Below are 13,012 nucleotides of genomic sequence, written 5' to 3'. Positions count from 1 at the left end.
TGACATGGTGATCTCATATCAAAATAAACAGCACATGACCTCGCAGGTGGGGCCCAGGTAGCCCATTCCGCTTAAAATGTCCCTGAATAAGGTTTGTTTAAGGATGTTGAGCAAAACACCCATATATATATACCCTGATATGCATGTATATACACATGTAGATGTAAGTATGTCCATATATGTGTGTATACATGTATATATATTCTTTGTATTATATATATATATATATATATATAGTCAGTCCAAACATGAACAAGCAAGAAAAAACAACAACGCGAGGACGTGAAATAAGTACAGTGTTATTGGACGCTCAGGAAAGGAAAGAAAAGAAAGAGGATTTCACGTTTCGAGCGAAGGTCTTCATCAGAAATATAGAAAAACTCCAAAGAAGGGAAGACGGAGAAAAAAAATCGCCAACGATACACACGCGGTCACATATTGAAATGACCGGAAGAGAATGGGTGAAGAAAAAGTGCTTTCTAAGACAGGAGAGTGCAAGAGAAGGAGGTGTGTGTGTTTATGTGAGGGTATGTGCGTGCGCTCAGGTCTCTGTCACCCACTTTTCATTGTTTGACATGTCATCGGACGGAATTTTGTCCAACGTCTTTCATCAAAAGAAAATTCACATAATTTTTGAAATATATTTTCATTGTTTGACGAATCTGTTTAGGGTTGTGGTATACATTTAAGATTCCGGGTGGATTTAATTTGAAGAGGGGATATTGAGTAAGTTGTTCAACATGTGAAGATTCTGTTGCTTTCGTATTACCTAAATTTTAAAACAGAAATCTACCAAACGATAACACATCAAATCATTCTCAATAGGTTTTGGCAAGTTCATACATGGATATCTGGTCGTTGTTGTTTATCGTCGACGAAGAACATTTCCCTTTAGTATGTTCATAACACACTTGATTCACTGGTATTAGCGAACTTTGAGACACCAGCGTGTTTCAGTCTTATTGTGTATGTTCTCAATCAAAGGTATCCCACAGGATCGATGTATCTAACAAGAATACAGACTCTTGGTTATGGAAATTAGTGAATACATTATTTTCTTATATATATATATAGTGTATCTGCCAAACAGATGATAAGTCATAATGCACAAGCAGAACAATGAGAATTCAAACAATATCCTGTCTATTCATTCTCAATACCTTTTGGCAGAATCGAACGTAATTTTTTTTAACCTGTTTCTTTTTACTTTCTAATTGTTAACCTACGGCCTTGTATCTTATAATACAAATTGCAGAATATGCAGGTGAGGTTGAATTAATCTTAATAACAATACAGAAACAGTGTTTTCACGAGCCTTCGAATAAAAGATGTAGAAGTGTCAGCTATAATTTTTCCTATCAGAAAATATATATGCTGAAAGGGATATGCTTTACTGTTTCTGTGCATTCGTGTCAATGTGTGTGAATAACTCATATCAACACAGACTAGATGCATTCACAAGAGAGAAAAAGAAATGCAAGTAAAATACTTATGTTTAAACAACCGAAAAACATGACAGATTACCATTGAAAGAAAAGTTGCAAAACGGGAGAAAGAAAGAAAATGTCCAAGACAAAATAATTCATGAGTTATTTCGCAGATTTCAGCTGTCGTTCTCATTTTACTATTTGGTAAAAATAAAGCTATATGAAATGTCACTTTCTTGGATGACACGTGTTTTTCTCGTGTTTCGAACCTGTAATGAATGGCCGTCGGACATATTGGCTGTAAACAATTCTCTATGATATACAAAGCATTGGTGTTAAGATGGATTTTGACCATGATGAATCGATATTGTAACAGTCGGGTAAGTAGCTTCGCAGTGTAAAAGTCTAAACAATGGATGTTGATGACAAAAGATAAAAATAATTACTGTTACGGTTGAATGGAAGTTGGAAAACAACGGGTTGGACAGGTTTGGCATTTGTTTTTTTGTTTTCTGTGGATGTTTACAGTATGCTTCTTTCGGTCAGGAGAACGAGCAGAAGCAATTAAAATTCCAAATTGCTTTTCAACTTTACATTGCGAGAATTGAAGCAGATGCTCATTTTTCTGTGATTGGTGTACGGAGAACTCCTTCGAGGAAACCTAACCAGATGAACATGAATATACACTTAGAGGAATATACTGCGTGTCTGAAAATATCGGGAAACTAGAATATTCCGGCAAATCATGTAAAATCAAATATTACAAAAAAAAAGAGCAAAAACGACTGAGAGATTTACAGAAATAAGGGGCAACACCAATTTTAAGGAATGGCTTTAAATAATTGATTAAAAACTCTATAAAATGTAGAAACCAAAGCAAATAACGAGATGGATATTTTGAAAATCAGTTTAACAGTATAAAAGTTCGCTTATCCACATAGTTTCCAGTTAGAAATGAGCATCTTTTATAGATAATCGAAAAAATTCATAATTTAAGACTTTTTCCTTGCTTCTGAACCTGTTGTAACAGGTTTTATTACATCTACAACGCTACTATACGACTTACATCAACCTACCTTTCATTCTTTATCACAGGTCATTTCACATGTCACAAGGAACGCCATCTACTTTCTTAAATGGAGAAACTGGCTGCAGGTTAACAGATTATAGCTCGGAACATCCACAAGATGGCCGCTTAAACAATACCACATTGCCTGTCGCTCGTCACTTCAATTCACCAACCAATGCTATTTTCTGCCTCTCTCTCGGTCTGTTGCGTTATTTTGTATCATTGCTACTACTTCCTCAGATGCTCCACTATTCTCAGGCATGAATAGTTCAATATCGTTCGCATAACTGCACTCCACTCTTTTTCACCGCACTCTACCATAACATACCACCTGTCTGAACATTCATAAAAACTTAACATATCACACACAAACTAGCATACAAGTATAATTACTAACATCTCACGTGTGCAAAGATATCAACAGTCGGCTAGTGTCAGTGCTGGACACACGTACATAAAATATCGGCTAGTGTCAGTGCTGGACACACGTACATAAGCATCGGCTAGTGTCAGTGCTGGACACACGTACATAAAAACACGTCGATACACACACCATGTTACCTTATGTTATCCCGCACACCTTCACCCAAACTAACATAAATGCATATGAAACATTGCACACACATCACACATTTCATACTACATACATTAATCTTATACATCCATGCTACAACATAGATTTAGTATGTTTATGTTGTGGTATCATGCATAGACGCAATTACAAGCACTAGCTTCATACACACATGTATACGATCGCACTGATATAAACACGCCTGTACCTAATACACATTATCTTCGGCCTCTTTTTCCTACCAACTACACAGTCACTAATACAAATACGAAGAAAGAGGCGAGTATCAAACAAGCAATTGACAGTATGTAATTCCAACTTAGCAGCTCTGCGCAGCCTTTATACATGACGCACACTGAATAGTTCCCATTCTTCTACTCTTTTGGAGGCAACTAAAGCACATTGGCAGGTAAGGTGAGAAACCGACGTATCCTTATTTAGAGAACTGGGACTCTGAATTGGTTACGAGACAAAGAATCCTTCGCAATTGTTGGAATGTATGAGAGTCGGTTCTTGACCTAAAAAGTAGGACGTTTTCGGTTAGTGTCAGTGCTGAACACCAGATCCTCGAATGTTGATAATAAAATGCCCTTTCTTTCATTGGAGACTTGTTATAAAACCTATATTTAACAAAATATAGAGCGAAATATATATAGAAATTATAACCTATTTATTTAAAGATACAAATACGAAGCAAGAGGCGACTATCGAACAAGCAAAACAAGGGGAATTTAACAAAAGAGGAATTAACTGAAATCATATTTACAATAAGGACATTGGCCGACCAGATTCTTGCAAAATTGTTAATGAGAACAATTCCAACTTGACAAAAAGAATTGGTGTATTTTGCAACGTAAATAAAATAATGGCTAATACTTATATAATGACCAACAAAGTGGAAAATATATGTTTCTACAAGATTCAAATATAAGATACAATAATCAATAAACTCTATAAACACTAGCATTTCAACATACTTTGTTGACGTTCCATCGAATAAACTATTGCAAAAGTTGTTAGTAATATTTAGCAAAAGCTGCCAAATCTCCTTCAAATCACATCCTACCGCCTTAAAAAAAAATGAATATACTGAATAATGTTTAACGAACTATTTTGTAGTCGAGCATAATTAAATCATTTCGTATTATTGAAAGGTATTGAAACGAAACGCGCTAACAATTTATTAACCGAACAAGCTGCCAAGAATGAGCTATTTGTGAAACCTTACTTATCCGATTTACCTAAGCTACAAGTAATAGCGGGCTTATAAGCAATATCTCCGTGAAAAATTAAAGTGGGTACTCGATCACTAACTAAATTGCAATACGAGGTTGATACTAGTCCAGAAGTTATTTCATATACGAAATTTTATATAGGAAAACAAGTTGTACACATCTATCTATTACATACACTATCGGTTAATGTGTGTATGTGTTTGCGTGTGTATTCTGTATGAGAGTATAACATTGAATAGTGTTGTCTTAGCTACATCATTCATAACAAAGACTGAATTGTCATGGCTAGAATGTCTCTGATAATAGATCTGCGTAATAAAGGCTGTCCTGGGGACAAACAGCAATATAATCAACAAAAACAAGGAAACTGAAAGTCAAAAGCTTTACCTGTGCACCAACCATTCCTTCTTTTAGTCGTGGAATATCGGTTTGTGAAACCTCCCAAACTTTGTCCAAGCTGCTGTAAAAATCGGTTTCATTCACTCCAGTATACATACGAATTCTGTATGGTAAATCATTATGCCTTCAAAAATAAAAGTGATGAATAAATAATATAAAATTATAAACATGATGTAATAATTTTACTGAAAGATATTCACGCATACTTTGAAAATTTGCATTTATTTTCATAGAGTTTTGTTCATTAAAGAACAAAGTATCTACTCCTCCAAAGATAATTATAATTTCAAAAATAGAAAAGCGGATGGTTTTAAAAGAAGGCTTAGAAGTTTAAATACTATTGACACCTGAAAACAATAACTATATACTTTCATGATGAATGGAATAATAAATTGATTCTTCCTTTCTACGGGAAAACTTAATTGCATTTCGCTATTCGGTGCGATACAATCTTTGAGAAAATACTTTTACGATATTTAATTACGACTTTTTATGTTTCCCGGTTCAAATACTGCCGAGATCATCTTCTCTTTTAATTTTTCCGACGTCGATGAAATAAAGTACCAGTTAACTGCTGTGGTCGATTTAGTCAACTGAAATGCTCCCTTGAATACCATACTTTATTGTCAGTAAAGCAGGGTGCTTTTGTTAGAAATTAATGTTTATTGTTCTCAAGCGATAATGAATTGTCGGAGTTGGTAAAATGTCGGATGTTCATTTTAGTTACAATCCTCTACGTCGTATGTTTGAATTTTGCCTCGATCAACTTTGTCTTTCATCTTACAAAGTTTGATAGAACAAAATACTTGTAAAGTACTGGAGTCGATTTAATCAACCAGCCCCCGCTCCAAAATATTGCTGGTCTTACGCTTAAATTTGAAACTATTAGCATTATTAATAATGAGTCGTTACATGAACTTCGAACGCAAGGTCAAACTGAAGTGTTTGACCCGAGCAAAACAAAAATAGTGTAATAGGTGTACAACAACATGTAGTAAACGAATATGAAAAAAGTACGCGCTCGCAAACGGGGGCTGTAGGGAGAGGACTCGGAAAATCCACACCAGGGGGCCTTGACCTTTAAAATCCAGTGTTTGACTCGAGCAAAGAAAAAATGTTTAAATAGTGTAAGGTCGACTTGGCCTTGTTGAACTGGACACCAAGAGCGCCGATAGCGTCGAGGCAACCTGATTCTGCTGTCTCTTAAGGTAACCATGGCGCCAGGGCGGGCGACCCCGGCACTACTTTTTCGTGGTGAGAGAGCTTACGCCCTCTGAGGGAGAGGCGGCTCGTGATGGCATGTCCAACCCACGCAGGTCCCTCCCGTACGAGAGTAACCAAAGGTACCGAAACTCCCCCTCCGGCTCTCCTCAGGTACGAGCCGACCAAATAGGCGCCGGTCCGTAACTGGTTGCCGTGGATCTGCACCGGCGTCGAACCCGGGACAATACGGCTACCTGGCGACCCCGGAGGCACCGCCCCACCCAAATATACCGGGTGTTTATGTAAGGTCATAATTGTACAGATCAGCGCGAAGACGTTTCCCTTGGACGGGTGGTTCGTCCAAGAAAGTCGAACGTCCCGCAATTGTATGTAGACCCTCACCTCACCTGTGGTGGACGGGTGTTAATGTGTAGTCATGTGTTGAAAACCCGATCAGAAACGCGACTAATACAAACTTAATTTGTATTAGTATTTCAAGGTAAGAAATAAATATTACTCTGAGGGTGTTACTGAACAAAAAAAGGCACGATGGTATACGGGACAACATACCTTATCGTATTTAATGGGGTTTTTTTTCTGAGTTCAAATCCCTCTGATAAAGACTTTTTATCGTTCTGAGTTTTATGAAAGAAGAACAGTGACGTACTAGAATCTATATAATCATCTATACCTCCCACCAAAATATGAGAACGTTTATCTATCAATGTTAGAAATTGAAAATTATTGTTCAAAGCAGTAAATGGCAAAATTGATAGAGGGTTAATCAGAAAATGCATTTTACACCGTTTTTGTATCTGCAAGTCAATCAAAAATGGGTAAGATTAATTTAATAACAGTCGAATATTTCTGAAAGCTGAAGAATACATAGAACACAAACCATACTTAAGTTGGTAAGTGAAAAAGTCCTTTAGCATAAATTAGATGGCGATATACTGACGATGGCAAACAGCTATGGTAAACAACTTCGGATGTGTTTTGGGTCTTTTAAAACCTTAGCTTGGGTATAGTCCATTCACAACCGTCATGCCTTCAGGACGACAAATAGATATAGATCTTTGTGTGAAAATAATTCAGTGATTCTTTTAGTTTTATTTTCAGTAACTGGATTGCGGCCGCGCTGGAGCACTGTCAAAAAAGGTTTAGTCGATCGAATTGATCACAGTAATGACTTCTGATACCTGATCCATGCATCTCTTTTTGTTGAGCTGTTAAGTTACGGGGGACATAGACACACACCAGTTGTCAAGTAAGGAGAGACAAACGCAAACGCAAATACTTAGATACACACATGCAAAGATACACATACAGGCACAAGCACACAAATACAGACATACACACACATACATGGCTGGTTTCTGCACAGTATCCGTCGATCAAATTCATTCATAAAAACGGTGTTGTTGTAGATGATACTTCCCCAAGGTACTACTCTATGGAACGGAACCCATAATCACATAGATACGAAGATCTTTTTAACTACATCCATACCTGTATCATGCCTCATTAGAGAAATTTAATTAATAATCTTGAAAATTCCAGTACATTTTATTTTGGTGAGAAAGAGCTATACAATCGTCATAGAAGCCACCTCAATGGAACGTGCCTTGACAAAAGCTAAATAATAATGTTTCCGTTCTAGAATTGAATGAGTTGCACAATGTTACCGTGATATAATGACGATTTCTTTCGTAAGCACAGAGCAACTGGTTTTCGTTGAAGAATAATTAATGAGACAGCGAAAATTTAATGACATTTTGAAAGATAATTAGTTCCATTAATTTGTTATTATTTGATTTCATTTAATTTATCATTGAGTAGAATGCTAAGCATTCCAACCGAGACCATCCCGTCGTTTATATAGGATTAGTTATATAAGGCTCTATTATGTACAGTTCCTTTAGCTGACAGAATCGCTTGCACGACGGACAAAGTGTTTAAGCTGTATCACTTCCGTCTTTATGCTCGGAGATCCAATTCCATCGAAGTCTACTTTGCTTTTCATCCTTTTTGGAGTCGATAGTAATCCATCATTTGAATTAGATTCGACCTCTATTTCTAGCGGATTGAGAGACCACTTAGATGCTGCCTTAATGTTGTTGAGTGAGAATAATGGACTTAAGCAATCCAGCTATGACCATTTCATCTTTGCTCAAAGGTACGTCATCCATGTCAGTATCGTTTTCATTAATCTTTTAAAAAATGATAAATGATAAAGCATCAGTAATCAACTTAGGGTCCACAAGATGGCACTGGTTGTCTCTTAGCTGTGCTCAAAATATCAAAAGGCTTTTGTGCAAAATATAGATACAATTATAGTTACATACCTTTCAACTAAGAAATAAAACTGGGAAAATGAGTTTGTTATTGCTTTATAAAATCGGCTTATTGGATATATGGCTTTCAGAAGCATCGGCTCCGTGGAAATAAAGTTAAGAACCAGTACAACAGGATATAAATGGAGAGCAGTGTTAACTGGTATTTTTAGTAAGTTGCATCACTACATAAAGGCTTTATGATTGTCTTGTAAAGCGAAATGGTTCTAACTCGTATCATGAGAAAGCTTTCTTTACAAACTTCCATAACATGGAAGTCAATAGAAACATGTGATTTTGCAACACACAATTACAACAAAAGTTTCCGAAATGCAAGCCTTCAATAGAGTAGAAGATTGCAATAAAATGAGAAAGATAAATGTACACTATTGACATTGCTTAATCCCAGGTCTCATTTACATATAAAATAGGCAACCTCTATGTGAGTCTATTACAGTTCAGTACCATCCCAATTCGCTGATGATGATGAAAAGTAGAACAAGCTCAAAGAAAAGAGTGCCAAATATTGTTGGCATTGATTTTATATTTTATTTATAACCATAGAAATTCTATGACATTTATATAAACAATTTTACATATCTATGAACAAAATACAATTATTTCTTTCACCGATGTAACTGCCTTGCTGTGATAACAGGGCATGCCAGTTAGTTTGCATGACTTATTTACATAACTGTTTCCCACCGATCTTTTCCCCTCATAACTTCCAGAAAAACGGATATTTTTTAGTGAAACTGTCTACATATACACTTCAGATGGCGCATAACTCAGTGGTTAGAGCGTCAGGCTCACAATCATGAGGTAGTGAGTTCGATTCCCGAACCGGGCTGTGTGTTGTGTTCTTGAGCAAGACACTTTATTTCTCATTGCTCCAGTTCACTCAGCTGTAGAAAATGAGTTGCAACATCACTGACATGGAGAGGTAAGGCTGGTATGCATGGCTGAACCTTGCCCGGACTTGTGCCTCGGAGGGGAACCTTCTAGGTGCAATCTCATGGTCAGTCATGACCGAAGGGGATCTATACTCTTTATACACTTCAGATAGTATAGATTCCGATTATATAGGAATTTGTTGTGAAAATGTTTTCCGAGATGGAGACAAGAATTTTGAAAATTCACACAATTTGGTTGTTTCTTCATAACACGCTGAAAATCGATAATTTTAAACGAAATTTCGTACAAATTCCTTTCGGATGGTGTACAATAACATCGGATTTTAATGTGAAAAAAACTGGTAGACGTGCATGCATACATACTGCTACTCGCCACACATATCAAGCGACAAGTGACCATTCCTAAAGCGTGAAAACTACACGTAAACTTTTGTTTTCCTCATGGCAGCGTCCTTGTAAGCTGTTTGAAACAGGACAAGTGTTTCGGCTGCCGCTTTCCCTGGCAGATAACAGAATTTCACGGAAGCACGCTGTTCCTTCATTTCAGTCATCACAAAAATCGACGAGCAAGGGAGAAGCACCGCAAAACAAAGACGCACCACGTGGCAGTACGATTTCACTCTACGGCGCCGCATCAAGAGGCTTCTAGCGGCGGAAACCTGAACTACAATGGGTTAGTCCCATATACAGCGTTTTCGGTTACTTTTGGGTACCCCCTTGTATCTGCAAAAACGAGACTTAAAATTTGAAAATCATTGTGATGTGTGTCAGTATGTATGTGTCCGCTCTCATTATTATTCTTCCCATTAGATTCCGATGTAATCGTAATTTACACTGTCTGAAAAGTATTTGCCCTTTTATTTATTTATTATTATTATTTGGCTTCTTTCAGTCACAAGACTGCGGCCATGCTGGGGCACCGCCTTGAAGAATTTTTAATCCAATGAATCGACCCCAGTGCTATAGTAGAAAACATCTGCCCAAGGTGTCACACAGTAAGACTGAACCCTGAGCCATATGATTGGGAAGCAACCACATGGAACCACACAGCCACGCTTGCGCCTATTCATACTTTTTACGATGCAAACACGTCATTAACGATTTGATGGGATGGGATCTGCCGATACTATAGCTATCACTACTTCACTTGTACTTATTTTTTCAACCCCAAAAGCATGAAGCGCAAAGTTGACTTCAGCGGGATTGAAAGGTAGAACAGAAATAATTCAAACAAATACCAAAAATCATTTTACCGATGTTGTAACGATTCTGCTCACTCGCCGTCTTAGAAGTTCTCAAATATAAAAAGATCAATTTAAATTACTGAAAGACGGCCGTTAATACTATAATAGTTAACATTACTTATAAGCTTACTCTCAAATTTGGCAAGCATTTTCATTTCTCTACTGAACAACAATCTTGAGAAGTTGTTTGGTCTTAGAAAAATGGATACTTGGGCAACTTTTCAGAAGCAATTAACAATCCCAGTTTCAAATTCGTCTATGATAATCCTTTGAAACCATCCACGGTTGAAACAAATATTCTTTAAAATATTTCCATTATGAATGCCGTTGAGATCATTTTAACAAAACGGCAATACCGTAGCAAATAATATAAGTTCAAATTTTGAATCCGATTGATAGAAGTGAGCACATCTGTCTTCCATTTTAAAGACAACATTTATTTAGTCCAATATAAAAGTCATTTAGGGCGGCGAGCTGCTAGAAACATTAGCACGCCGGACGGAATTCTTAGCGGTATTTCGTCTGTCTTTACGTCCTGAGTTCAAATTCCGCCGAGGTCGACTTCGCTTTTCATCTTTTTGGGGGGTCGATTAAATAAGTACCAGTTACGCACTGGGGTCGATGTAATCGACTTAATCCCATTGTCTGTTCTTGTTTGCCCCCTCTATGTTTAGTCCCCCTGTGGGCAATAAAGAGATTAATGAAAAAAAAGTCATTTCTATTTCTGCATTTAAGGCTACATAGTTGACTTTTGCACCATGTAGTTGTCTCGCCTTTCTGGAACGTCTTCCCATTTATCGAATTGTTTCAGCCCTACTTCAAGTAATTCTTATGTCTATGGTTCTCAACTGCATAAAATGTAAACAAGAAGCGCCCCTAAATCACAAGCAGCCTCGAAAAAATTTTAGGAAACATTAGAATCGCTTTTGATCACAGTTAATTCCAAGAAAATCCGAATAATTAAGTAAAATTTTTGTCGAACCCCTGCTTTGTGTCAACTCTTGTATCAGGAATTTGATTTTCATTATCAACCACATTACGAAAAAGTCTCACTATAATATCTTATGATTCATGAACTGATTTCTCTGTCTGCGTTCTTTGATTTTTCAAATTTGCAGTGATATCTTCTCTCTGTTACTAACACAGTTGAGCAAAAAAAGATTGATTAAAGCGTTTGAATTGCATCGAAAAGATCCCCACAAATACAGAATGGTTGGCAGCGCGTACTTCAACCAAATTGAAAGAATGATTATCACAGCTCGAGAATATAGTTAGATTACTACTACTATCACTACTACTACCACTACTACTACTATAACTACTACTTCTACTACGACTACTACTACTTTGTGTTGTTATTTAACCCCAGCACTGATGATCAAAAATGTTTCAGGCAGGGCCGTTTCGTCTTGTTTTATTCATTTATTTATTTTTATTTTTGCATCTTTCTGTATTTAATACAGTAGTATGTAATTTGATGGAGAGTTTGAAGCTGCTATTTCTAGTAAGTCGAGACACCGTGTAGACGGTTTCTTTTTTCTGTAGTATATTTATAATTGAAGATTTTTTTACTATTAGTTATCTAACCATGTTTGGTATTCTGAGTAGAATATTTTGCGTGTAGAGGAACTAAAATACTTTAAGGAATTTAATTTTGTGTTTTACCATTCTATCACTTCTACCATATTTTTTCATGATTTCTTACATTTTCCCATGGCCCTAAATCTAAGTCACGTGACTAGTAAACAATGCATGACTAGTAAGCAATGCAAGGCTACTACATATTTTATGAAACCCTCTGAAGGACAAAATACTAAGTCGACTTCAAGTATATTTGGATGACACTCCCATTTGCGAGTCCGGAACCGAATCCAATTAGGACCAACATTTCACCATTTTATAAATTCCACTGACTTTGTTGCAAATAAAAATAGCTATTATTGCGAGTTCTGATACACTACGCTACAAAATTATGAATAAAAGTAATGACAGTGAGACGCCATGTCTTTCTCTGTGGAACCCAATAATAAGCATGATATCGTTTTCTTGTAACTGGAGGTAAAACACTAACATTTTAGGGAATGAAATACGGGATGTTGTGGTGTTTCGTGTTTTACTCTAGAACATGAACATCGTTATAAACACTGGTCTCAACTTGGAGTTGCAATTAACAAGCCAATTTGTTCAATCCTGATTCTTTGTTTTTTTTTTGCCCTGCGTTCCTCTATAATATTTGTAATACTGGTGAGTTCCCACGCTCGTTTGGCGGTGGTGTAGCCTCTAAACACCTTATCTACTGTAGTTCATCTAGAGCAAAGGTTCTCAGCCCATTTTGGCCAAAGGCACTCTTTTTACCCTTGGAGTCACAAATGCCCCCCACCCCCACCCCACCCCCGAAAATATTTTTATTTTTCAATATACTACGTATTTTGATATCAGCAGATAATGATTAAAAAATAAAGGACGTCATTTTACATATGCACTTGTACGCAGTCGGGAGTACAGACGTACAAACTGAAATGCAAAAAGAAGAAATAATGAATTGAAAATTTGGTAATTGCGTTTATTTCCACCACGCGGCACTGATGAGATCAACGTGTTGTCTATTGAAAGAGTG

The 13,012-nt window shown here is 36.8% G+C and overlaps 1 protein-coding gene across 1 annotated transcript in view; it reads right to left on the bottom strand.

Moving 5' to 3' along the window:
• The window catches only part of LOC106868780 (dipeptidase 1), a 50,921-nt gene that overhangs the window by 10,348 nt on the left and 27,561 nt on the right, over positions 1-13,012 (bottom strand). Inside the window, exon 2 of the mRNA XM_014914198.2 lies at positions 4,690-4,825. Within this exon, the coding sequence (XP_014769684.1) occupies positions 4,690-4,825 (136 nt within the window). The remainder of the gene's footprint in view (positions 1-4,689; positions 4,826-13,012) is intronic.

Source organism: Octopus bimaculoides, chromosome 1 (genome assembly GCF_001194135.2).
Source record: "Octopus bimaculoides isolate UCB-OBI-ISO-001 chromosome 1, ASM119413v2, whole genome shotgun sequence".
In the NCBI taxonomy this organism is placed as follows: domain Eukaryota; kingdom Metazoa; phylum Mollusca; class Cephalopoda; order Octopoda; family Octopodidae; genus Octopus; species Octopus bimaculoides.
This window is presented reverse-complemented; position numbering and strand designations above follow the sequence as displayed.